The 27,382-nt window shown below is 43.1% G+C and overlaps 2 protein-coding genes across 6 annotated transcripts; one reads left to right on the top strand and one right to left on the bottom strand.

The window, feature by feature from the left end:
- The first annotated feature begins 80 nt into the window (after positions 1-80).
- On the top strand, positions 81-14,484 carry map3k12 (mitogen-activated protein kinase kinase kinase 12). 2 transcript variants are annotated; one of them, XM_034295978.1, is made up of 14 exons: positions 81-308; positions 3,062-3,615; positions 4,545-4,728; positions 4,902-5,093; positions 5,494-5,652; positions 7,983-8,141; positions 8,351-8,459; positions 10,735-10,844; positions 11,093-11,209; positions 11,455-11,589; positions 11,734-12,445; positions 12,539-12,606; positions 12,853-13,150; positions 13,342-14,484. In XM_034295978.1, exons 2-14 carry the CDS (start codon positions 3,123-3,125, stop codon positions 13,483-13,485), a joined length of 2,880 nt encoding a protein of 959 aa, XP_034151869.1. In that variant the 5' UTR covers positions 81-308; positions 3,062-3,122; the 3' UTR covers positions 13,486-14,484. The 2 variants fall into 2 exon arrangements, with proteins under 2 accessions (XP_034151869.1, XP_034151868.1); XM_034295977.1 differs by having other exon boundaries at positions 3,062-3,624.
- Positions 14,485-14,718: 234 nt separating this feature from the next.
- pcbp2 (poly(rC) binding protein 2) lies at positions 14,719-23,723 on the bottom strand. 4 transcript variants are annotated; one of them, XM_010897703.4, is made up of 13 exons: positions 23,562-23,723; positions 20,938-21,071; positions 20,676-20,699; positions 20,528-20,560; positions 20,154-20,270; positions 19,817-19,948; positions 19,485-19,616; positions 19,235-19,309; positions 18,895-18,954; positions 17,787-17,859; positions 17,619-17,674; positions 15,993-16,162; positions 14,719-15,881 (listed from the first exon to the last, which is right to left on the bottom strand). In XM_010897703.4, exons 2-13 carry the CDS (start codon positions 21,004-21,006, stop codon positions 15,845-15,847), a joined length of 978 nt encoding a protein of 325 aa, XP_010896005.1. In that variant the 5' UTR covers positions 21,007-21,071; positions 23,562-23,723; the 3' UTR covers positions 14,719-15,844. The 4 variants fall into 4 exon arrangements, with proteins under 4 accessions (XP_010896005.1, XP_010896006.1, XP_019907547.1 ...); XM_010897704.4 differs by having other exon boundaries at positions 18,913-18,954; XM_020051988.2 differs by having other exon boundaries at positions 19,488-19,616; positions 23,562-23,722.
- Between the last annotated feature and the right edge of the window lie 3,659 nt (positions 23,724-27,382).

Below are 27,382 nucleotides of genomic sequence, written 5' to 3'. Positions count from 1 at the left end.
CATTTTAAGTGGGCGATATTCGCGCCCCCTTGTGGGTAGCTTGCAACTCCGTGACGTCAATTCAGCACTGGGAAGGAGACAGCTCCCTCCCCCAACCCAGCGCGCGCCTCACGTTCCATGGGTCCCCGGTTATTGATAACACAATTTGCCCGCTGGGATTCGTTCTGATATCGTGAACTCGTGGGAAGATACTTTCACGCAATAAAACGACAGACAGACCGGAGAGGAAAAACGACGATTGTTCTTTATTATCGCATGTAGAAAGCTGAACCCACCCCTTGACAACGCGACATCAACCGGGCAGAAAGGTATGGGAATTTCATAGGCTACTATCAAATATTACAGATCAAATACTAAATCAGTTATTTTAAGATGTTCAGATACGTTGTCTTTGACTCGTGCAGTCTATGTTACTTTTTCAAATTGGAGCCTGGCACCACGTGAATCTTGCAGAAAATGCATAATCGTCGATTAATGAGAGAAATCATATTTGTGCAGCAGCATGATAGTCTGTTACGAAATATGTTTGTGCTGGTGCCAAAATTCAGTAAATCTACAGACGCTGCGGCAGTTAGACTTGGCATGGACTCGTTGGGTTCAGTATTTAATTCATGCACGTCGACTGTGATGCTAGTGAGTGTCATCATCACATCCTTGGTTATTTAAAGATTGATCTTCCTGCATTTGTGTAGCTCCTTCCCACAGGCCCAGTGTTTTTCCCATTTCACGCTCACTATTCGCTCGAGCGCCGCTGTTCTCATGCGGTGGTGCAGTAGTGTATCGGGCTGCTGTTTATTAGGAATAAACGGCAGCCTACATGTGGCAGTTTTCTTTCACTCTCCCCCCTCTTTCTTTTACAGACACACACACACACACACACACACACACACACACACACACACACACCTAAATGGGTTAGTTATGCAATTTGGTATTCTGCAGAAATAACATGGCGTGACAAGAGCATGTTGTGTATAGTTTGCAGCATAACGATGTCAAAACAAGCATGTAGCAGGACAGGAAGTGCCATTCAATACATACAGTACTAGAAGCAGTAGCTTTCTCATCCTTATTGATTCCAACAGTGCACCATCCATCTCCATCAGTGTTAAAAATATATAGGCTATCCTGACCTATGGCAATGCTCCTAAGGGGAGCTTAAGGATACAGGGATGATTATTCAGTTGTCAGTGTGGTTTACTTTGTTCCTCCATAAAACTGCTCCCCATGCCAGTTTTTTTTTGCCCTGGTTGAATGCTTCAATCCACTTTATATATATATATATTAAAATGTGCTTTATTAAATAATTTAGGCTTTTGTATTTATTAAGGAGAAATTGGATGAAGTAGTTAATTTGCTCTCACATTAATGGGTTTTATGAAGAAAGACAGAGGAAGGTTCTTACTGACTGTCTTTCTACTGAATGTGTACCTGGTATTATTTAGAATCATTTCTGCCCTACTTCATCTAAATACTAACACTCAGAAACAAGTGAGAGATGTTTTTTTAATAGGATACAAACACGTGTCGCCCTTAGAATTCTTACATGGAATCTTTACTGGTAGAACTACTACAAGGTGTAGAACACTACAACAACAAAGAAGATGCTGCAAACACTGTTATTTCCCCCAGACATCACTGGATGTGCAGTAGAAACGGTATCACCACATTGCATCGCTCCTGTTTGTCCATAAAACTAAAACCATAACAAAGGTGGTGTTCTTTGCCCTCACCTGAATTAGATGTTTAAATAAATATGAAAGGTACAAATTAACTAATACATTTTAGGAACCAGAATTGACAACAAAACTGTTTTGGTGTTTTGAGGTGAAACAGAGCATATTGAGCGTTACCCAGCAACCCTGGTATCCATATGATGCATGACTGAAAATTGTCAGAACACTATTAAGGTCATTAATACATAAGGGTAGAGCAAGTCATATTGTGTAAAAGATAACACATGCATTGCATCTAATTATGATTTTGCAGTATCTTTTAATGATTCCTACAAGCTCTTGAGCATCGTAGAGGAAAACCTTTATTTGAAGAGCTCATAGAAAGCTATTAGCTCTAACTGTTTGAAAGCTTGAGACAAATTTGCATTAGTTAACTAAACTGAAAGTGCTCTGAATGTGTGAAACGTTAAATGGTGGACAGTGTTATTCAAAGGACTAAATGGTGCATGCAATCAGCATTATATTTACATGATGGACACGGCACAGACCGGTGTTGGTCCCCAGACCTGGGTTTGAGAATGGCTGCCTAGCTCCTTTCTTTCTCAGTGCTCTGTCATTCTGTGACTCTGCTGATGCTTGTACACAAAACAGTTTGAACATACGTAGTTCTTTGTCTGCTGCATCAGTAGGCTATTGCAAACATAAACATGACACAGACAGGTTTAATTTGATGTTCTGTTTTTAGGGAGTAGCGTTAAGCTATTTAGACTAGCTGTGTGTAGCCTGCACAACATATCAAACAAACCAGACACAGACGGGGAGGCAACTTTATCATTGCAGCCATTAGCTAAACAGCAGGCAGAGTGCTGAGGCAGTGTAACTATAAAGATTTAGTTTTATATTATTACGAAAAACGCTAATTGTTTCACCCCCATTGCAATGAGTCTGGTGTCTTCCCTGTGCTGTGGTATCTGTTAAAACAGACAGAAGAGGTTCTTCAGAATATATCTATTTTGGGAACGTTCGTTCACATCACAGCTGTTCAGAAATACAATCCAGACTCATACTGTAGACTACATCACCATGTCAGTCCAACTGGTCAGGGACCGAGGGAGAGTGAAGAGAGAAAGGTGATTTTGTGTGGAGAACAGCACGATTAGAACGGGATTCAGGGCGGGGTGAAGCCTTATGCGTGTTAACGTCTTTCGGTAGCCCAGAGAACAATACTTTATTTCTGAGAGTCTATGTGCCAGACATAAAGCGTAGTGTTTTCAAAGAGAAACTTAGGTACGGGTTTAATTCAGCACCGGACAACCCCTAACAGCCAAAACAGTACTAAAGCACAGATTTTCCTTTTTTGTTCTTCTTTGTGTGTCCTCATCCAGGCCTCCCCCTCTCCCTTTCTTGTCCCATCCATTCTCGGCCACCGTGTTGCGGGACCCCCCGATGAGTGGGACCTGCCTCCATGAGCCCCGCGCCCCCTCCCCCTCCCTCTCAGGCTTCAGCACCCCCATTTCAGAGCCCCCCTTCCGCAGGCTGGATGCGGACACCCCCGCCTGCACGCCGGAGACTGACCTGACCCCCACCCAGTGCGTCCTCCGCAACGTACTGTCTATAGACACCGGAGGGGCGCCTGGGGTGCCGGGCGGGGTCGACGGCTGTCCTCACACCTGTGGAAGCAGCCCCACCCCTAGCGACGGCCCCCCGGCCCACTTTGACAACAGCGTGCTAAAGTTGTACGAGCATGAGGCTTGCCAGTGTGGAGGCGGGGCGGAGGCGGGTCTAAGCTCAGAGGCCGGGGCCGTCCGCAGCCAATCAGACAACATCCGGATGCAGCAGGGGAGCGGAGGGTTTTTGGAGGGACTGTTTGGCTGCCTCAAACCTGTCTGGACCATGATCGGAAAAGCGTACTCCACCGAACACAAACACAACCAGGAAGGTGCGTGGAGTGAGTATATTGGCCAATTCTTTGTCACTTTACTATCCGCCCAATGTTTTTTTGTAAAGACTTTGTTTACACATAGGCTTCTGAATGCCTAACTAATAGAGACATACACAAGAGACATTCAGCGTAAGTAGTAGGAGATGTCATGTAGGACACAATCTTTTGTCACTTGAAATGTTAGTCATTCACTGTGTCAAGACTTTGAGGTAAATCCGTAACCATGGTGATGCATTGGGTATCCAAGAAAAAGGTTCAACTTGGAGATGCTGCTCAACATCCCCGCTTATCATTCAGACTCCACAATAATCACTTATATTCCTCTATGCTTATATCTCTCTCGATGTCTTCCTGCCCCCATGCCTTAATCTCCTCCACAAAGCTGCATGTGTCGAATGTGGAGCTGCCTCAGTTTAAGCTACAGTAACAGATTCACAGCTAGTTAGCAAGACAAAATGAGCAGATACTTCTACAGCAGCAGGTCCCTGGAGACCAACAACACTTCAATGGACCTCTTATCCCACCTACTGATTCCTCTCTCTAAACAGTGACACCAACTTTCAGTCATTTATAACCCGTCTTCAGTACTGTAATGACAGACAGATAGGAGGTGTGCATCCGTTTGTCTTTGCATCTCTCCACAAATTCCCACATTACACTGCACATATTGATCCTGTTGTGAACTATGACGATGGTGCCACAGGGTATACGTGTGTCAATATAAATGACTTTTTCTGCAAGAAAGCCTCATATCTGTACATAACTAGGTTGTTTTGTTTCCCATGAGGACCGTCTCATTGCAGTCAGTGATCCAGGTTACATGATACACCGCAGCTGGTTTGCTTAGCAGACTGGAGTCGTTGGTCTCCATCTACCACCCGGGGCCTACCACTGACGACTTCCTGTTTTTCACCTGGTGTTCTTAGAATCCTGGGAGGTTCCATTTGAGGAGATCTCCGACCTGCAGTGGGTTGGCAGCGGGGCGCAGGGCGCCGTCTTTCTGGGGAAGTTTCACGGAGAGGACGTGGCTGTCAAGAAAGTACGGGACATCAAGGAGACGGAGATCAAGCACCTACGCAAGCTCAAGCACCCCAATATCATCACTTTCAAGTGAGGAATACAACCTGAAACCCCCAAGAGACCCGTAATGATTTAACAGTAGAGCACAACAGATGGAAATATCAAATGTTGGTCTGAGCTGTTGTTGCCTCGACCTGCTATAACCAGCCCACACTGACTGTTTTTCTAAGGTTTTTTCTCTTTGTCCCTCCATCCCTCCCCAGAGGTATTTGCACCCAGGCTCCATGCTACTGTATCCTGATGGAGTACTGCGCGCAGGGTCAACTATACGAGGTGCTGAGGGCGGGCAGGAAGATCATCCCTTCCCTGCTCATTGACTGGGCCATGGGCATCGCAGGGGGCATGAACTACCTCCACCTCCACAAGATCATCCACAGAGACCTCAAGTCCCCCAAGTGAGTCACTGCACTAGATATGATTTAAACCAACATTGTTTTGCTATTTCTGGCTTAAGAACACCTAAAATAATGCAAGTTAGGCTTTTTTGTCATGACGCTTGTTCTTGAGACAGAACTGCTCCCAAGGCAGAAATATTTGACTGGTTAAAGGGCAGAAACTACGTCACAACACTGCAGTCATCCCATTGGTCTTGACATTCAGAACAGTTAGGGCTAGGGGTTAAGGTTTAGGGTAGGGACAAGCAAGGTCAAATGTAGGTTTTAACTGTACCTCACCAGCTAGACAACCATTCACATCATGTCTGTGTTTGGGGGGAGAACCTGCACTAGAACAAGATTCGTGATGAATAATGTACCCCCGTTAAAAGTATAGTGGCTTTCTTTTGAACCGTGATAGTATGCTGATTACCCACGATGACCTTGTGAAGATCTCGGACTTCGGCACCTCCAAGGAGCTCATCGATAAGAGTATGAAGATGTCGTTCGCTGGTACGGTGGCCTGGATGGCCCCAGAGGTCATTCGGAATGAACCCGTGTCAGAGAAGGTTGACATCTGGTAAGTGAAGCAATCCAACTTTTTGCTCATCCAATTATTTGTTTAAAAGAAAAACAAGGCATCAGTAAACATGTTGTCCCCCACTTCTGCTGTTTGATGAATAGTACAAGCTTAACCTTTGAACTCCCGTTGTTTAGTTGGAGCATTTACTTAGATCTTCCGGAGTTCCTCGGTTTTACAGAGTTGCGCAGACCATTGGCTTTGAGCCAGCTTGACGAAGCAAGTGACATTTCATGTGGAAATGCATTTAGATCTTCTTGAGTTATAAAGAGTTGTTCAGAAGTAAACTCCAATGTGGTTTTGAATGAGTAGGCACATTTAGATAAAAACACAATGTATAGCCTAATGTCGATAGAGCTCTCTGGATTTGAACTCTCAAGCTTTGGTTATAAAGACAATTGTGTTGACTATTCTACCACCTTGGTGTGGCATGCACAATTTACATATACATACATATACATGTTAGCACGCATGTTAATTGATTTACATGTTTTTGTATGTGTCAATCCACGTAATTGTGAAAATGCCGGTCCTCAAAATCAAGATACATCATTCAAAGGTTTTGTCACAATATTTCTGACCCAAATTTTAGATCATAGTATAACAAAAAACATCACCTCATTCAATCAAAATGAAAATTCCCAGCCTATCATCCTAGTAACCATTTAGATTCTGATTCAGATTGCTGGGGATGTACATTTACATCTTTTTGAGTTATAAAGGGTTGTTTAGAAGAAAATTACAGTGTTGTTTTAAATTAGTAGGCACATATTTATGAAGAACATTAAGTATAGTGTCAACCAGCAAACTCACATACATGTGCCAGGTCTCTGCGTGTGCCGATTAATGTGCTACACATGTGCCAGGTCTCTGCGTGTGCCGATCAATGTGCTACACATGTGCCAGGTCTCTGCGTGTGCCGATCAATGTGCAACACATGTGCCAGGTCTCTGTATGTTCCAATCAATGTGCTACACATGTGCCAGGTCTCTGTATGTTCCAATCAATGTCCAACACATGTGCCAGGTCTCTGCGTGTGCCGATCTATGTGAAACACATGTGCCAGGTCTCTGCGTGTGCCGATCAATGTGCAACACATGTGCCAGGTCTCTGCGTGTGCCGATCAATGTGCTAAACATGTGCCAGGTCTCTGCGTGTGCCGATCAATGTGCTACACATGTGCCAGGTCTCTGCGTGTGCCGATCAATGTGCAACACATGTGCCAGGTCTCTGTATGTTCCAATCAATGTGCTACACATGTGCCAGGTCTCTGTATGTTCCAATCAATGTCATTTTGAAAATCCTGGTTCTCAACAGTGAGACACATCACAGATGTCCCCCATTACATCATCCCCCTTCCAGTGTCATCGGTGGGGGACGAATATGAGGAGTGATGTGAACGGCAGGTCCTTTGTGATCACTAATATGAGGAGTGATGTGAACGGCAGGTCCTTTGTGATCACTAATATGAGGAGTGATGTGAACCGTAGGTCCTTTGTGATCACTAATATGAGGAGTGATATGAACGGCAGGTCCTTTGTGATCACTAATATGAGGAGTGATGTGAACGGCAGGTCCTTTGTGATCACTAATATGAGGAGTGATGTGAACGGCAGGTCCTTTGTGATCACTAATATGAGGAGTGATGTGAACCGCAGGTCCTTTGTGATCACTAATATGAGGAGTGATGTGAATGGCAGGTCTTTTGCGATCACTAATATGAGGAGTGATGTGAACGGCAGGTCCTTTGCGATCACTAATATGAGGAGTGATGTGAACGGCAGGTCCTTTGCGATCACTAATATGAGGAGTGATGTGAACGGCAGGTCCTTTGTGATCACTGATGTAAGGAGTGATGTGAATGACAGGTCCTTTGCGATCACTAATATGAGGAGTGATGTGAATGGCAGGTCCTTTGCGATCACTAATATGAAGAATGATGTGAATGGCAGGTCCTTTGCGATCACTAATATGAGGAGTGATGTGAACGGCAGGTCCTTTGCGATCACTGATATGAGGAGTGATGTGAACGGCAGGTCCTTTGTGATCACTGATGTAAGGAGTGATGTGAATGACAGGTCCTTTGCGATCACTAATATGAGGAGTGATGTGAATGGCAGGTCCTTTGCGATCACTAATATGAAGAATGATGTGAACGGCAGGTCCTTTGCGATCACTAATATGAGGAGTGATGTGAACGGCAGGTCCTTTGCGATCACTAATATGAGGAGTGATGTGAACGGCAGGTCCTTTGCAATCACTAATATGAGGAGTGATGTGAACGGCAGGTCCTTTGTGATCATTGATGTAAGGAGTGATGTGAATGACAGGTCCTTTGGTGTGGTGCTGTGGGAGATGCTGACTGGTGAGGTTCCCTATAAGGATGTGGATTCCTCCGCCATCATCTGGGGTGTGGGCAACAACAGCCTGAACCTTCCAATCCCAGAGAGCTGCCCTGATGGCTTTAAAATCCTCCTGAAGCAGTGCTGGTGAGTTGAAATGAATGGATGGACAGACGAATGGTGGGATTTGGGGGGAGGGGGGTTGGAAGAAAAAAAGAGAGATTTTAACAGAAATTCTGTTCTTTGAAATTCATCCCAGCTGGGCCTGGTTCATGCAGAGCCAAATTGATTGTACAGTGGATATACCCTAAATGTCCAACATTGTCTCTGACCAAAAATATCTCTGTGGTTTTCAGGAACTGTAAACCCAGAAATAGACCGTCTTTCCGTCAGATCCTCCTCCATCTGGATATAGCGTCAGCCGATGTGCTCTCCACCCCGCAGGAGACGTACTTCAAGTCTCAGGTAGCTTTCCCTCTGTACATTACACCACCTCTTGTGTAGGCCAGCAACTCTGGAACCCTGCAGGTTCTGAGTTGGGATATAGAGTTGGGATGCAGAGTTGGGATGCAGAGTTGGGATGCAGAGTTGGGATATAGAGTTGGGATGCAAAGTTGGGATGCAGAGTTGGGATATAGTGTTGGGGTGCAGAGTTGGGATGCAGAATTGGGATATAGAGTTGGGATGTACAGTTGGGATGTACAGTTGGGATGTACAGTTGGGATGCAGAGTTGGGATGCAGAGTTGGGATGCAGAGTTGGGATGCAGAGTTGGGATATCGAGTTGGGATCTAGAGTTGGAATGCAGAGTTGGAATGCAGAGTTGGGATGCAGAGTTGGGATGCAGAGTTGGGATGCAGAGTTGGGATATAGAGTTGGGATGCAAAGTTGGGATGCAGAGTTGGGATATAGTGTTGGGGTGCAGAGTTGGGATGCAGAATTGGGATATAGAGTTGGGATGTACAGTTGGGATGTACAGTTGGGATGTACAGTTGGGATGCAGAGTTGGGATGCAGAGTTGGGATGCAGAGTTGGGATATCGAGTTGGGATCTAGAGTTGGAATGCAGAGTTGGAATGCAGAGTTGGGATGCAGAGTTGGGATGCAGAGTTGGGATATAGAGTTGGGATGTACAGTTGGGATGTAGAGTTGGGATGTAGAGTTGGGATCTTGAGTAAGGATGTAAAGTTGGGATGTAGAGTTGGGATGTAGAGTTGGGATGCAGAGTTGGGATGCAGAGTTAGGATATAGAGTTGGGATATATAGTTGGGATGTAGAGTTGGAATGCAGAGTTGGGATATAGCATTGAGATATAGCGTTGGGGTGCAGAGTTGGGATGTAGAGTTGGGATGTAGAGTTGGGATGCAGAGTTGGGATGCAGAGTTGTGATATAGAGTTGGGATGCAGAGTTGGGATGCAGAGTTGGGATGCAGAGTTGGGATGCAGAGTTGGGATGCAGAGTTGGGATGCAGAGTTGGGGTGCAGAGTTGGGATGCAGAGTTGGGATATAGAGTTGGGATGTACAGTTGGGATGTAAAGTTGGGATGCAGAGTTGGGATGCAGAGTTGGGATGCAGAGTTGGGATATTGAGTTGGGATCTAGAGTTGGAATGCAGAGTTGGAATGCAGAGTTGGAATGCAGAGTTGGGATGCAGAGTTGGGATGTAGAGTTGGGATATAGAGTTGGGATGTACAGTTGGGATGTAGAGTTGGGATCTTGAGTAAGGATGTAAAGTTGGGATGTAGAGTTGGGATGCAGAGTTGGGATGCAGAGTTAGGATATAGAGTTGGGATATAGAGTTGGGTTGTAGAGTTGGAATGCAGAGTTGGGATATAGCATTGAGATATAGCGTTGGGGTGCAGAGTTGGGATGTAGAGTTGGGATGCAGAGTTGTGATATAGAGTTGGGATGCAGAGTTGGGATGCAGAGTTGGGATGTAGAGTTGGGATCACACAACTACCACCCACCACCCCTTGCACATGCTGAAACATAAGAAACAGAAGAACACATTCATACAGTTTGATGGCACAGACATTTGCCTTTACACACACACACATTGAGTGTCTGTGTGGGTGTATGTACAGTGTGAAGAACAAGTATTTGATACACTGCCGATTTTGCAGGTTTTCCCACTTACAAAGCATGTAGAAGTCTGTCATTTTTATCATAGGTTCTCTTCAACTGTGAGTGACGGAATCTAAAACAAAAATCCAGAAAATCACATTGTATGATTTTTAAGTAATGAATTTGCATTTTATTGCATGACATAAGTATTGGATACATCAGAAAAGCAGAACTTAATATTTGGTACAGAAACCTTTGTTACAGCTCTCTGGTCTTGGCCATTGTGGAGAGGTTGGAGTCTGTTTGACTGAGTGTGTGGACACGTGTCTATTATACAGGTAACGAGTTTAAACAGGTGCACTTAATACAGGTAATGAGTGGAGAACAGGAGGGCTTCTTAAAGAAAAACTAACAGGTCTGTGAGAGCCGGAATTCTAACTGGTTGGTAGGTGATCAAATACTTATATCATGCAATAAAATGCAAATTAATTATTTAAAAATCATACAATGTGATTCTCTGGGTTTTTGTTTTAGATTCCATCTCTCACAGTTGAAGTGTACCTAATATAAAAATTACAGACCTCTACATGCTTTGTAAGTAGGAAAACCTGCAAAATCGGCAGTGTATCAAATACTTGTTCGCCCCACTGTATTTCTGGGTCTCTGGGTGTTACACAGGCTGAGTGGCGAGAGGAGGTGAAGCAGCACTTTGAAAAGATTAAGTCAGAGGGCACCTGTCTGCACCGCCTGGATGAGGAACTGATCAACCGTCGCCGAGAGGAGCTCCGGTCAGTACCAACACATTTACTCTTTACTCTCTGGAAGTGACGCAGTGCCAGGACATCAGTGCCTTGTTAGGATCAAATGTCTTCCGGGTCCTTTTTCATTCAGTGTCCTCTGATTTATCTACCTTAGGAGATATAAAACGCAAGAAAGAGACCAAAAGAAAATGTGCCCAAGGCGCATTTCCGTTTTACAGCATTTGGATCCTTTCATGCGAAAGCATGATGTCATTTGTGCACTCTTTTCTATTCAGGCACGCTCTGGACATCCGTGAGCACTATGAGAGGAAACTGGAGAGGGCCAACAACCTTTACATGGAACTCAACGCTGTGATGCTACAGCTGGAGCTCAAAGAGAAAGAGCTGCAGAAGTAGGTTTCCTGCAGTCAAAGCACTCAGCGCTTTCCGAGTTGTTTAGGTAGTTCTCGGATAAGACTTATTCAGCATATCAGTCATACCAACTAATACAGTGAACACAGTGTTTGGGAATACATCGGTAATTTGTCTCTTTTAATTTGGTTTGTAGACGATACAAGGTAACAATCTGAATATATGGCACAGGGCAGTTTCTCGGTTTGCCATGCAGTCAACATAAATGGTATTGATGTGTTCCTAGGCGAGAGCAGTCTTTAGATAAGAAGTATCCGGGCTTGTTCAAGCACCACGCTTCCAGGCAGTCTAGCTCCTCCCACTCCATGGACAAACTGATCAAGAAAAGAAACGTCCCACAGAAACTGCCCTCTGGAAAGAGGTGAGAGTTCATTCCAAGAGCCGAGCGGTTCTAACGCCAAACCCTGTCACCGGAGATCACTGCGTCGTGTAACCCGGTAACCACGTTACCTGTTGGTATCACAGCATATTTGACCTTTCCTTCTTTTATTTCCTGTTCTCACAGGCCAGACATCCTTAAGTCGGAGGTGATCATTCCCAAGATAGATTCCTCCATGATGCAGGTTACTATTCCCTCCTGCCCCAATAGGGGCTCCACGTCCCCCAACCGCTCACGGAGGGTCAAGACCCGCCACCGCAAACCTGGCAAGGGCAGCAGTGGAGACCTGTCCAGCCTGAAAGCCAGTCAACCCTCTCCTGAGAGAGAGGACCCTGCCCAGCCAAACGGCTCCAGCACGGGCCCCGCTAAGCAGCTCCTGGACACAAACGCGGCTTTGAAGGCCCTGGGTCAGGAGCAACAGCAAAGGCAGTTGTCATCCTCCAGCCCGGACCTGATCTGCACCACACTGGAAGTCGAGTGTCAGGGCAAAGGAGAGCCACCCGCTGGGGGACTTGAAAGGGGCGGCAGCTTGAGTGCCTCCGCAGGCCTCGGTGGTCCGGAGGTGGGACCGACAGGTCTGGAGGACCTCACGGAGACGCCGCCGCGAAGCGACACGCCCAGCGAGGATGCTGCCTCGTTCCCGTTCTCTAGCAGCCCAGACTCGCCGTGCGGGAGGGGGGCGGCTGCTGGGAGGGGGTCTGTGCCAGGAGCCCCACGCCTACCCCACGATGGGGACGATAAGGAAGAGGGAGTGAGCGGTGTGAGGTTACCACGGGGAGGGTCAGGACACCTCACCCCCTCTGCTATCCTGTACAGGGCAGCCATTGCACGCAAACAAGTAGGGTACCAGTGGAAGCTAGTCCTGTTTATGTCCCCTGTCCTTTCATCTCTGTGGATATATTCCTTCACCGTCTTCCTGCTCTGTCCACAGAGGCGAGGTGTGTCTTCAGAGGAGGAGGAGGGGGAGGTTGACAGCGAAGTGGAGTTGCCACGGAGACGGTGAGAGCATTGCCGCACTCCAGTGCCCGAAAAAAGAGACAAAAATGTTCTATTTTCTTTTCTTTAATATGTTTACCGAATGTTTCGCATGATATGGTATTAGGAGTCACAGGGTTGGACACAATTATGAGAACTGCATTTTGAATGGATGACTATTCTTACGGTTTGTGTAACCAGTAGAAGTTGTGAAGCGTGATTACTATTCAGTGCGAATCAAAACCAAACAATTCCCCGGTTTTTCCTCAGACGTCCGACCAGCATCACCAAGTGCCAGTCAGTGTCCACGTTCAGCTCAGAGAACCTGTCTGTGTCGGATGGCGAGGAGGGTCACACCACCGACCACTCCCACAGTGGAACGCCGGATGTCGTCAGCACCAACACGGACGACCGCCTGGACGACCGCAGCGATGACCTCCTGTCGCAGGGTTCCGAGATCCCGGCAGACAACACGGACCCGGCGCAGGCCTCAGACGGCTTGTGCGAGAGGGAGGGAGCTCTGGGCCAGGTCAAAGCCTTGCTGGACGCCTCGCAGAATCTTAATGAGGTAACGTCAGTTCTTTCATGACAGCGAATACCTGTTCCCCATTACTAGTTTCTTAAATGCAGATGTGATCGCTTCATTTTTATTTCCATATTGAGGTTAGACTAGGAGCATTAACTCTTGCTACACCTCTGAGGTTTTAGGTGTTGTTCAGTCATTTACCTCTAGAATGTTCTCTTCCCTCTGCCCCCTAGAGCCGGGCCCTTTGCGATGACTCAGACTGTGACAGCGCTGAGCTGGACCAGTCAGGAAGCGGGGAGCCCAGTCGTCCACCCAGTGCTGGGGCCTGGGCTCCTCCATCAGGGTACCATTGTGGGCCCCAACACGGGCCTCCGTAGAGCCAACACCCTGGAAACCATAGAACTACAGCTACCTTACAGTAAAGGACCATCACAGAGCCTACCTACCTACGCCAGTCTCTAAAGCAGGACTTCACTGAATGTGATGAAAGGGGTCAAATCAACTAAGCTCAGGCTATGACAAATTAACTACTAGTGTCTCATGCAGCAATATGGTTTGTTAGTTAGCAAGCCTTCATAAGACAACCCAGGTGATTTGTTATAAACTGACTGCAGTTGCAATGACATCCTGTGATATTGGACTTGATGTTTAGATTATTTTATAGAGGGATTAGGTAAAGTGTTAATACAGGTACTTTTAGCCACTTCTCCAGTTCAGCAAAAAAAAAAAAAAACGACAACTTTGGTATCTTGCCAACTGGTACTTTGCCATCACAGCTCTTGGAGGAGCCTAATGTCCAACTCACTAATTTCTCCCATGCAAATTAATATAATAATGTAGATATCCACATATCACATTACAAAAATCTAAAATTTATTTTACGTGTAAGATAAGAACTGATGTAAAAAAATAATAATAATAGCATTTTAAAAAAGCAGAATGCAGCCCAATGAACAAATGCATGACTACACATTAAGTTTTGGATGTGTCCGTTTTATATTTTGTGAGATGGTTTACACTTTTTTACCCTGGAAGTATTATTTCCATAGCAATTTTTGTTATTGATGTTGGCACTTAAGAAAGGTTATGATGTCAAAGGGGAATGTCTCACTGAAATGTTTTAACCCTTTCGTGGATAGGTCACTCAGCTGGTAATGTTTAAGTCATACTTTTATCTTAACTCTCGTAGCACTGAGTTTTGAATACACATCCCTTTAAGAGATAGCCAGAACAAAGGTGGTCGTAGTGGAATAGCAAGTATCCATGAAATATCCATAGAGGTTTTGTTTTTATACAGCATTGCACATTGGAACTGTAATATAAGAATTATCAAAATCAAAATATTATGAGCAAGAATAAAACATTTAACAAAACAATTAATCTATTGGAAAGCGTCCTGAAGAGTAAAAGGTGTGTAATATTGGGAACTTGGGATAAAAGTTGTATCCAGTTGAAAAAGCAAGACGAAAACTAAAGTGAAGATCTACAACAACTGCATGGTCCCATTCAGTGGGCTTGGGGAGTTTTATCACTCACATCACTACCAGGAATACAACCACTATTAATCAACCCCGGAAAGACGGGGGGAAAAAGGCAGCTTAAAGCCAGGGTTAATTTTAGCATTTCACGTCTTTTATTTCTGTATTTAAGTTCAACGATTCATTTTCACCCAGATCTACAATAGTTCGAAAACGTGCACAAAAACATGAGTTTCTTCATCCTGCAAAGAATAAAAAATAAAATCTGAACCAGGCAAAGGAAACTAGTGTTAATTCTATAATCTTCCTTCTAGTTATATTAAATGAATACCTCAAGTCATCATATAAAGACCCACAAGTACATTTTTTGTAGTTTAGCCCATTTGTAGTTTTGCCCCGCCCCGGCAGTTAAAAAAAATATTTTCTCTATTTAAAACAAATATTCCAACGTTATCATTATTATCTTCTTAGTCATGTCAGAGAAAAGAAATTCATCCCTCTGGCCCGATGTCACCGGGTTACCATGCCCCACCCACCCTATCAGAATCCAGTACAGAACAACACTCCGATGTTCTGATGGAGAAAAATTCAAACGGATGGAAACAGGAATGACAAAATAATTATACAGCAAATAAAAGATGTGACAAAAATTCAGTTAAAAGCACTACACGTAGACCCACTTCAGAGAGAAGTTTCAATTAATTTCATACGGTCTTACATTACATATGTTTTTAAGAGTACATCATTTACACCCCACCTATACCCATTACCCACAATGCCCCATTCAAGAAGTTCAGCTTTAAAGAATTGCAAATATCAGTGAATTCTAACAAACATGAGGACCGATGTGTATTAAATAAAAAATAAATACAGATAGAAATTCATCAAAATGCAGGGAAGGAACAGTCCATCTAGAATGTCTTTTTTTTTTCTTCATTTTTAACATTTTGTAAGAAAAATCTGACATAAAAATATGCCTTTTCAGATTTTTCCAAAACTTTTCCCCAGCTACTAAGGTCAAAACAGAAATACACCTAAAAGAAAATATCTTAGAAAAAAAAAAGCAACGGGAATTTAGACATAATAAATAAATAAAATACCAATACATCGATTAATTACAGCTGAGTAGTAGGTAGGTGTTTAACCAAAAGAAAGAAAACAGTAAGTTGAGAATACTTGGTTTTTGCATTAACTTCAGTAAGGGACCTCTCGGTAAAAAGTTGGGGGTTACATCAGGTGGTGATGAAGACCTTCCATGTCAGTTGGCTGCCAGTCCAGTAGCTTCAGAAGACAGCCTATATCAACACAACAAATAAGCATTGCATAAAAAAACATAACAGCCTTTGTATGCAAGCAGCTTTGATATCTTTTTAGTCGGAATCATGACTTGACATATCAAGACTTACCTGGCATTGATCAGGTACTCAGCCAGGCTGATACTGGCAGGGGAGCCAGTGATGGTCACCTGCCTGTCAGAGGAGCCCTCCACTGGGTTGGCGATCTTGATCTGAGCCCCAGACATCTGACGGATCTCATTGATCTTAGCCCCCTGACGGCCAATGATGCAGCCAATCAGCTGACAATGAGGAGAGGGAGTGTCAGAACACAAGGCAAAAACACCAACATGACTAGTATGATCACATTTGCCCACATTTACATAGGAGCAAATGTGAGAATTGTTGGTGGAAGAGTTCACAGAGAATGGGAAAAGCCTCTATTTACATGTTTCTTAGGAAAGCATTCCACACACCCTTTGCCCAACATAACTTTAGTGTCCTGTCAAATCAAATGCAACTTTTTTTGAGGTGCGGATTCTAGAGATAAACAAAAACTACACACTAGTGCAGGGATATTCAACTCCAGTCCGGGAGGGCCTAAACACTTCTGGTTTTCAACCTTTCCTACTCAGGGGCTGACTCGGAGACACCAGGTGAATAACTAGAAGCAAAAACAAAACACTCTGAGCCCTCCGGGACCAGAGTTTAAAAGACTTGCTCAAGAACAGGGGTCCGGAGCCTGGTGCCACTGGTCTAAATAAGCCACTATCCAGAGGGTTGAAATGAAAAAACTAGGTCCTGAGTTCATGATACATAGGGACTAGCACCACAATCCACACGCGGAAGTTATCATTTGTTCATACTATACGTAATCAATGGCTACTCCTGACTTCACCGCACTTGTTAACACCCATATGAGGCTCTCCTGTTCATATTGAGTGAGTGGCCCAAAAAGGTGATTGCTTGGGTCTGGGCTGCCGGAATCGCTGTCGTTAGAAGCATGTAGTACAAAAAAAATATACTGTATGAAGTTACATAATAGCAATTATACCAACATTTGTGAAAATCTTAAAAAGTGACTTCATAGACTTATGGCTGCCCTAATAACTTGTTAACAATATACTTTATGTAATATAGCCTACTCTGTTAAGTTGAAAGTTAAGTTAAGGCAAATATGTGTTGTAACATTTCTGTTGAGCAATAACCTTGAAAAGGGATTTCTTAGGCTCTTGCCTGCCATAATAACAGTTGTTAACAGAGTATAACAAAAAACATTGTTAAAGGAAATTAAATCACATTATGAAAATGGTGTTGCAAGGAAATGAAATATGCATAAATATAATATGCAAATGAACAGAGTTAGCTATGTTGTGTGTCTTTTAGGCATGTTGGTTAAAAAAGTAATCTGGCCCACAATGCTCTCTGGCATTTTCAATGTGGCCCCCCAGTGAAAAATATTGCCCACCCCTGGTCTAAAGGATCCAAACCAATCAGTACATTTTTACTAACGTTTCAACAGCCAAGTTAACTTCATCAGGCCACCATTATAAAACACTACAGGCTGGATTCGGACATGGATTAAGGCTAGCCCTAAAAACCTAAATCAAGCTCAATTGATCCGGCCAGCCTTCTAAACAGGCTACCCCATAGCCTTCTAAAACTTCTAACTCCTGATGAAATGCCTTTTATATATAAAAATAAAATAAAAAGAATTGTCCAAACAAAGATACCGAACAAGGAAAACATTTGACTTACATCGTTGGGAATGGTCAGCTCGTGGGAACCAGTCTGTGCAGAAGCATCCAACCCAGCTGAAGAGAGAACACGTCAGTGGCCGACTGAGCAAATGTTTCACAATGCACTGTGGGAACACGCAAACGCCAATCGATCGCATTGCCATGTCCGCCTTTCCTGTGGACCTACCTTGAAAACCCTGGTTGCTGGGAGCGATGGGGAACGGGCTCTGCTGCATGGCCAGCTGGTGGAGCTTGGTGAGCTGTGGAGAGAGAGAGAGAGAGAGAGAGAGAGAGAGAGAGAGAGAGAGAGAGAGAGAGAGAGAGAGATAGATACACAGAAAGAAAAGGGGCGACAATGAGAAAAGACGACCATCCGAACATAAATAGGGTCACGATCACAATGGACATTTCCAATACGAAGCCGTAGCAGCAAATATGCACCCACATTTCTCCACGTTAGTGAAACGAAAGGCTGAAATCCCTCACAGCCCGACATAGTAACCTTAAGTACTGTGTGTTGGCAAATAATTACAGTGCAATCAAATAATTAGCAACATTATTGGGCATTAAGCCACTCAACACAAAACAATAGAGTGATTGAAGCATAGCATAGGATCCCAATCAGGCCAGTGAGTCACGAAAGCCTAATTTCAGAATTTGCACAAACACCATAGATTGGGGGAAAAAAAACTAAAAATCAATGATACACATGGCGACAAACAATCATTTAAAGGACAAAGACCAGGCCTCATTGCAGTACATTAACTGACTGAAACACCCAACAGGAGGAGTGGATGGAGGGGAAAAGAGGCACATCTAGGCGCCGTTCGCAAATTCACTCTGGCAATCTACTCAGGGTTCAAAGTGCTCCAGTTTGAGAGCGCCAGAACACAGAACAGCTGATGAATTTACCAACGACCTAGCATGGACCACATTATTACAACAGGTGCTTAAACATCAGCTACACCACAAGACAACATGAACAGTACGGCCACAGTTTCAAGACCAAAAAAAGAACAATTAGAAAGAAATTTTCATTGTGTGTGTGTGTGTGTGTGTGTGTGTGTGTGTGTGTGTGAAAGCCGAGCAAACGTAAGCGTGGCTGCTTGGTGAGGTCAGAGCTCTCAGGTCAACCCTACCCCTCAGCCAGAGAGCACCCAGGCAGGGTGTGAATTAAACAGCTCAGGGTGTATTCCAGGCTCCACACTGAAATGTACAAACGCACCTGCGACAAGGGGGGGGGGGGGGCTACCTAGGGAGGGGGGCTGTATGTTTAGAGAGAGGGGCTCACTTACGGAATGACCTTCACTTACGTCAGGCTGTGGAATGGCGTGCTGTCCTTGGACAGCGTAGGCCTGCAACGAGACAACAGCACTTAGGAGGGTGTCAGGGGAATGGCTGCGAAAACCAAACCAACACCAGGGAAATGCATGCACACACACTGTAGTATCCTGGAGGCTTAGTGTGGGTCTCGTTTCCAACCTTCAAGGACATAATACGCTGCTTGAACACATGCACACAACCTCCAGCTGACACATCTGACAGGTCAGGACACCACACGGCGGCAATGTAGAAACAGACTAAAATAAGTCCAATTCCACCTTCCTAGAACAGGTTTAAACTGGGTTTATTTACCTGACCACCTGCAAAGATGACTGGAGAGCCTGAGGGTTTGGGCCTGTAGGGGATGGTCACACCTTTAGGTGGAGACTGAGGAGAGCAGGAGAAACATGTAACCATTAGGAACAGGAAAACAGACGAATGCCGTAGTCATTCTGCAGACACGTCAATGTAGGACAACGACGAAGTCAGTCGGGGAGGGGGGCTCGGCAACATCCCGGATCAACCCTGGCAAAACAGAAGGGGCCCATTGTTTCTATACTACTACCTCGAGCATGACCACGCAGATCTGCTTGACACACTCGATGATGGACTGGGGGGTCCCTGCAATAGTTATGGCACGCTCCGTGGAGTTGGGCAGCATGTCCCCAGCCACCTGTACCTGAGCTCCTGTCGACTGGACAGACAGAGGGTCAGCGGGAGTGTGGAAATAGCACTCAGAATTGTTTAAAGGTAAATATGGGGTAGATTGACAATATACTCCATGACGCGGCATTCCTAAGACCAGCTATTAGCCATGGTATATCGTCAATATACCACAAACCCAGAGATGTTCAATGTTAACCATTGCAATTAGTAGGGCCATACTGGACTTACCTCTCGGATCTCCTTGATCTTGCAGCCTCCCTTGCCTATGAGTGAGCCACACTGGCTGGCCGGCACGACAATACGCAGAGTGACTGGAGGTTTGCTGGTGGCCGTGCTGTTGGTCATTGAGCTGCTGATGTCCTGTAGGGAGTCCAAAAGAAAACAAGAATGAGTCTTTTAAGTCCAAATACCTCCTTTTCTGTTTACAGAGATAAATAAAAAATGTTTAACAGGTTCTCTTTTTTGTGTGTTCAATGTGCTGTTTAAAATGTCACAGTAACACGTTTACAGCACGATTTAAAACGTTATATAAGGCCTGATTGCCCATCTCCGTAGTGATTCGAACCTCCTCTAGCTTCTCGATGATCATGGAGAAGGCTTTAAAGATGGCGGTGGTGGGACCGGCCAGGGTGATGATCCTTTCTGGGCAGTTCCCCTCTGAGATGTTGATGCGAGCACCACTCTGCACAATACAAACAGGCCTCAATCATTTGTTAGCGAAAATTATTAAAAGTCCATGGGCCGGTTTTGCAGAGAAGTTAGGTCAGGTGTATAATAATATATATATATTGTAGCTAGACTAGACTTAATCTGCGTCCGCAAAATCAGCTCTAGAACAGACACCGGACAACCCCCAGAGACAAGTCATCAATCATACATTTAAAATGTCTACAGCTGGGTACATGCAGCCTTCCTTCCACCCAGCGACAGACGACTCACCTCCTCTCTCATCTTCTTCACAGACTCTCCTTTCTGTAGGTAAAGCACAAGGATTACACAACAGGCAATGCCGCAAGAAACGCTGCAAAGCTGAACACCCTGGACACATTTTAGTTATTTTTTTAAACATAAGGAAAAGGACACTCACCTTGCCAATAATGCTCCCAACCTCCTACCGACAAGAAAAAGCAACAACAAAATCAGACACCCTCATGTTTTCACAATAAACTTCACGAAGCCATCCATGCAGTGCGCAGGGCCAGGTCTATGCTAGTCTGGGCTGCCCGTCTCAAGAAAACAGCAGCCGTTGCTTGAGTTTAGATTGACGTTACACAGCAGTTACTCCAATGTTTTCATGGAATGACGAGTGTGGTCCAACAGCATATTGTGCCTTTCACGTGCACACTCACCTTCCCATGCATAAGTAGCCTAATAGTTAAAGTGACATTGAGTCCTCCTTCCACAACACCGGTGTCCATAGCTGATGTAGGGTCGGATTTTCAGACAGGCCAGGAAATTGTGTCTTTGGTCACAAGTATCACGTCTGCAAAGAGGGGGAGGAAAGATTAACTAGTACTGGTCGTTGGTTGCATATTTTCATAACTTTTCAGTGGACGTTCTTGTCAAGAGCCACTGAATCGTCATGCTTCCATCTAAAGACAATAGGTGAGAAAACCACATTGCCAGTCACAGTTAGACAGAGGGGTTAGCTTATTGGCTCATTGTTTTACATCAGTTGTGCTGACAACAGGGAAACGAGGCACGGAGTCTGCTGACCAGATGTACTGTAAAGTCCCAAGTATTTTGTATCATTATAGATTATATATTCCATTAGCCAGAACCTCATATTTGGGATCACTTGTTTGGACTGATTGTGTATCGTTGTGATTTTTTGTGAAAGTCTGTTACCATAGACTTGGAAAATGAGTGTAAAAGTAAATAAGTCAAGGAAAGCTACAAATAATTTGCACTGTCATTGCTGTACCCAGTTATTTTCCGATGGAGATTTTAGTGTGTATGTGAGGCAAATAATTGCAAAAAAATGAATTGAACAAACCAATACATTTATATTGTTGATTCTTCAAAGTAGTCACCTTTTGCCTTAATGACAGCTTTGCACACTCTTGACATTCTCTAAACCAGCTTGAATATTTTTCCTTTGTAATTATGGTATAGGACAGGAAATATGGAGATTTGGGAGAATAACAAACAAATGCTGCAGCAGTACACGTGCATCACATGCTGTGGCTATATCTGCTTCCTTCAAGCCACTGGAAGCAGGTATTTACAAAACAGTTTGGCAAGAGGTCCTGACAGGTAAACAAATTTGAATAATTGATAATACAAGCAACTTTGTATACTCTAGGTACTGCAATTGTGTATAAAATAAAAACAATATTTGAGGGCTCCCAGGTGCTTAGTGCGCTCTTTCATTGTGACAAATTGTCCAGCCTACTCTACGTTAGAGCCTCAAACCTGGTATATTCAGACATGGGGCTGAAAGTTCCATGCTCTGCAAACTGGTCAGCATAGCCCAGTCTGGGGCTTGGTGTGGACACCAGGGATCTACTTGACTCACTGCACTCTAGCAATTCTCTCAGGTGAGTGAGGTCCCTGCAAAGAGCTAACTGAAGTTGTCAGCCAAGTAAGCTTGTCCTCACAAATGCCGATCTGACTGAATTCCTAGCTGGAAGTGCTGTGCGTTTAAAAAACATTTATATAATAAACAGTTTATACAATGACCATTCCCATATACATTTAATATGTTTGAAGATGTTCTATTGAAATTATGCCTCATCGATAACTGGGTCACAGCACAAAAGTATTTCATGTAGATACGGTCATGAAAAACTGTCTAAGACCATCCTACTGTGTTTTTTAATCTTCTATGGAGTCAATGCATGAATTCTGTGATTCACAAATATTTTTCAAAACACAACTTTCTATGCTGGATATTTGGTTCCTCTAATCTTTTTTCATTGCAAAATAAAGCTACACCACTACCTACAATTCAACAGTCCCATGGCGCTTTCAATGCCAATGTTAGGCGTTCAGTTCCCATCGGGTGACCCGAATGACAAGGTATGCACTGACAACTGTAAATCACTGGATAAGGGTGCTAAATATACACGTTTATAGGTTTCCTTTTACATCTAGGTATACATGGGATTCTGATTAGTACCCTAGAGGTCAAAGTTGTATTGACCTGAACATTCAGAAAACGAGTGGCTCGTGGACTACTGATAGGATAAGGGTTTCATTCAAACAGCCAAGGTTCACTTCAGCTGTTATTGCAGTGTATCTGTTCATATTTATCTTTAGTATAGCTAACTGGCTACTTGCACCATTAACATACAAACCATGCCTCAAAGCTAACGTTTACTAGCTAACTCAACCGACGTTAAAATATTAAGTAAAAAATTGTCAGTAGCTAGCTAAATATCTAGCCTTGGCTAGCTGCTAAGGTAAACGAACTCATCAAGACATGTACCGTACGAGAAGATTGTTGGTAACGCTCACATAAATACATTATACTTCGCATAGTTACTTAGACTTTAAGTAACTGAATTTTATGAATAATGCGTGGGAAAATCTAACGTGAACAGTGCTAGCTAGGTAGCCAGCCAGACATCTAAGTCAAAACTATGTCAGCCAGCTTCAATTTCCAACTTACTTGGCCTAATTTGCTGAAATAAAAACATAACGTCGTTGATGAACAAATCAATTAAAAACTCTCTCTTTTTAGTATAATGTAAATAACTTACTAACAGTACTAGTCACATCAACATCATTATGCTGTACCTGGAACAGTAATTAATTATCTGACCAGCCCATTATTTTACACCTAAGCAAGCTGCTATTTAGAAATACGTGCGCTACTGAAATCGGAATGGGCACAATGCTAGCAAGTTAGCCTAGTATGTGACGATAATCCGCAATTTTGAATGCTGCGGCCTAGGTCCTCAGACTCATTCGGGCGCCTTTAACCCTGTCCTTCACGCCAAAGAAAATGCAGTAGTTAGGGCAAGCTTACCTGAACAGTCCCGTGAGATGTGTTCAGGGGGAGGGTAGGGTGTTAAGGGTAGAAGGGGAGAGGTTCGGGAGGGAGTTTTAAAAGGATTCGGGGAAGAGGGAAGAGACGCTGCTGCTCGATCGGGCTCCACTCTTCTGCTGCACAAAAGACAACAAAATGAAAATGGTTCAACTTTCACCTTTAACGCGGTCCTCCCCGACGTTTTAACCCCGCCCACCAAACCCTCGCGTTCGTCATCATTTATTTCAGTTGACAAACCACGCGACATATTCCCTGTGGAAGTGTTTAAAATACAGGGTATATTTTCTATGACGATGAATATAAACAGACACATCTATTAAACATGTTTTTTTTGCCTAAGTATTTTATTTTGATGTACAGGTTTGAAAAATTTGTTAGAAGAGAGCAGGGAATATGGAGGTGGCTTGATGCATTTAAGCTACTGAAGTGTGAGTAATTTTGACCAGATGGCCACGTACTGTGAACTCATCCTGGGGAAAATATCAGTAATATGTCTGGGGAAAAGCTGTTTTTCAGATTGGTTATGCGAAGCATCCATTGTAAAATGTTTTTTTTAATCTCCAGTACGGAAAAGATACAATGACGTGACAAACGACAACGTAAATCATCAGTATTTTATTCTTCAACAAGAGCCTTAACCAATACTCCCCTCTGCCTATAGGTCACACGGCAGGCAAGCCGTTTTCACAGTGTTAATCTAATCACTTCGTTTTACATTTTTTGCAAAACAAAAACTAACAGTCTAGTTCAAGGAATGTAAGACTTTTCACCTTGCTTGCTCTGGGATTCAATCCAGCAACCTTTCAGGTACTGGTCAGTTAATCTAACCACCTGACTATCATAATATGACTTCTCCAAAAAGAAAAAGTGAGGTGAGAGGAGCTTTACATTCGGGTGATTAAAATAATACAATTTTTTTTAATTGTTCTTAATCATCTGAATTTGAATGTGCTGTGAGTATCAATAAACAAATAGTTTTATTGAAAATATATTTTTTAAATCCATTTGTAAGTACCTAAAGCAGTTTTAAAGAAGCCAAATGAAGCCATATAGGATTTTTACACTATGACCAGCATAGATGACCAATAGATATCTGTAGTTAATTATTTAAGTTAATGTTTGAAATATTGTTTTGACAAAAATCTTCTGTGTGCCTGAGATGCATTTTTTTGTAATCTCATACTCTCTTTACACTCACAGTTCTGCCATTCCTCCCACCCCCTATACACACACAGACACACAACCACCCTGGACTTGCTAATACCAGGAGACAGGATTCTATAAGGTACCTCTTTAACTATATATAATCTTAATTAGCATAAAGGAGGGGGATGGGGATGGTTGTCACACTGGCTACTATACTGAACTCTGCTCCAAACAAAACCAAATTTGGTTGGTCCAAATCTGAACCAATCATAGATGTACAGAGTCCTCCATAAGGATTGGGACAGTATAGTCACATTTGCTATTTTTGCTGAACACTCAAGGCACATGAAAGTATGTTTAAAAGATGAATACAAAGTACAGACTGTCACATTTTATTTCTGGCTTTTTTTTAAAACACATATTTTCCCAACCAAGAATAACAGCCCTTTCAGAGTTCCATACACCCATTCCATGTGAGCATAGGTATAGGGACAACTCAACTTAAAGCAAATGTAAGTAGAATATTTAGTTTCAAATCCCTTGCATGCATTAACAGCAGTGAGTCTGCGACCCCTTGACATCACCAAACTTTTGGTATCATCATTTCAGATGCTTTGCCAAGCCTTTACTGCAGCCATTTTGAGCTGCTGTTTATTTGGGGGATTTTCTGACTCCAGTCTCTTATTCAGCAAGTTAAATTCATGTTCAGACATTTTTAAATCAGAACCAGTCCAAGACTTTGCACATTTCCCCCCGATATACTCCTTAGTTGCATTGGCAATGTGTTTTGGGTCATTGTCCTGTCGCAATGTGAAGCACTGACCAATGAGTCTGGTGGCATTTTCTTGTAGATGATGGCCACGGTGCTTCTTAACATTTCTGAATTAATTCACAGATGAGGAGGTGTGCTTTGGATCATCTGCAGCTCTTTTTGTCTGGATAAAGATTGGATAAAGATTCACATTTGTCTCATCTGTCGATTAAGCTCTGTTTCAAAACTGTAACCTACTGGCTGATCTCTGTATTTTTTATCAAATTTAAATCTGGCCTTTCTGTTTTTTGGTGTTGATTAGAGATTTGCCTCTTGCGGTGTAGCCTTTGTAATTCTCCTGACAAAGTATTCTGCAAACAGTAGATTATGAAAATTTCACCCCATCATTCTGGAAGTTGTTGGTGATTTCATTGACACATATTTTAGGGTTGTTTTCACAACTCTCCCATTTTTCTGTCATCAACTGCTGTTGTTTTCCTTGGCCTTCCTTTTTCAGGACGTTGGAACTCTTACAGTGCTGTTATTATTAATTGGTAAAATATATAACTGTTGAAAGAGACAGAAATAAAAGGTGACATTTTGTGCTTTTGCCTCACATTAATCTTTTAATCGTGTCATTCTTTGACTGCAGAGCAAAAGTAGCAATTTTAAATTAGACTGTCTGTTCAAATAGAGTGCACTACATGTATATGTTTCAAAGGTTTAGGATAGAGAAGAGGTCTTCACACAGGAGTCCAAGGAGAACATGGGGGTTTGCAGGGCTACTGCAAGGGGTCCTTGGTAAGATCTCCCAAATGTATTAATTTAAATGATTGTTATTATTATCATTAACAAATTATTATTGGGTTTATTTAACTTCTGGTTTAATCTTTAAAATGTGAAAACTGAAGAAAAAAAATAAGGGTGAGAAAATATATTATTGGAAAAAAAAAAAATCTGTCACTATAATATTTAAAACAATTTCAGTGCGAATATTAACTTAAGGATGTAAAAATTTATTAATGATAAATAGTAAACATTTTATTGTACTGTCTTGAAAGTTACAGTTAGGTTTGGAAATATTTGGACACAATATTTGGACAACATTTTCATAATCTTGGCTCTGTACGCCACCACAATGGATTTGAAATGAAACAACTGAAATGCAATTGAAGTGCGAAGTTTCAGCTTTTATTCAAGGTGTTGAACAAAAATATTGTATGACATTTTTAGGAATTGCAACCATTTTCATACACAGTCCCCTTATTTCAGGGGCTCAAATGTAATTAACACAATCATAAATAAAATGTACATTTTAAATACTTTGTTGAGAATTATTTTATTTTCAGGCAATGACTGCTTATAGTTTGGAAAGCATGGACATCACCAAACGCTGGGTTTCCTCCTTTGTGATGGTTTGCCAGGCCTTTATTGTAGCTCTCTTTAGTTGTTGGTTGTTCGTGGGTCTGTCTGCCTTATGTTAAGTCTTCAGAAAGTGAAATACATGCTTGATCATATTGAGATCAGGTAATTGACTCGGCCATTGCAGAATATTCCACCTCTTTGCCTTATAAAACTCCTGGGTTGCATTTGCAGTATGTTTTGGGTCATTGTCCATCTGTTAAGTGAAGTGCCATCCAATCAACATTGCTAAATATGTCTGAATCTGAGCAGACAATATATCCCTACACAATTCAGAATTTATCCAGCTGCTTCTGTCTCATCATCAATAAACACTAGTGATCCAGTGCCATTGGAAGCCCATGCCATCACACTGCCTCCATGTTTTGCAGATGATGTGGTATGCTTCAGATCATGAGCCGTTCCAAGCCTTCTGCATACTTTTTTATTCCCATCATTCCGATACAGGTTGGTCTTAGTTTAATCTGTCATAAGAATGCTG

The sequence above is a fragment of the Esox lucius genome, chromosome 12 (genome assembly GCF_011004845.1).
Source record: "Esox lucius isolate fEsoLuc1 chromosome 12, fEsoLuc1.pri, whole genome shotgun sequence".
NCBI classification, from domain to species: Eukaryota; Metazoa; Chordata; class Actinopteri; order Esociformes; family Esocidae; genus Esox; species Esox lucius.
The sequence above is the reverse complement of the archived record's forward strand: the minus strand, read 5'-3'. Positions and strand labels throughout refer to the sequence as shown.

Excerpts from the sequence above, each read along its gene's own strand:
- map3k12 (XM_034295977.1), top strand. The coding sequence starts at position 3,123 with ATGAGTGGGACCTGCCTCCATGAGCCCCGCGCCCCCTCCCCCTCCCTC. Across the intron at positions 8,460-10,734 it reads AGACGTACTTCAAGTCTCAG|GCTGAGTGGCGAGAGGAGGT; the intron begins GTAGCTTTCCCT and ends GGTGTTACACAG. Across the intron at positions 11,210-11,454 it reads AAAGAGAAAGAGCTGCAGAA|GCGAGAGCAGTCTTTAGATA; the intron begins GTAGGTTTCCTG and ends ATGTGTTCCTAG.
- pcbp2 (XM_010897703.4), bottom strand. The coding sequence starts at position 21,006 with ATGGACACCGGTGTTGTGGAAGGAGGACTCAATGTCACTTTAACTATT. Across the intron at positions 20,561-20,675 it reads TTGGGAGCATTATTGGCAAG|AAAGGAGAGTCTGTGAAGAA; the intron begins GTGAGTGTCCTT and ends CTTTACCTACAG. Across the intron at positions 19,949-20,153 it reads TCATCGAGAAGCTAGAGGAG|GACATCAGCAGCTCAATGAC; the intron begins GTTCGAATCACT and ends GACTCCCTACAG.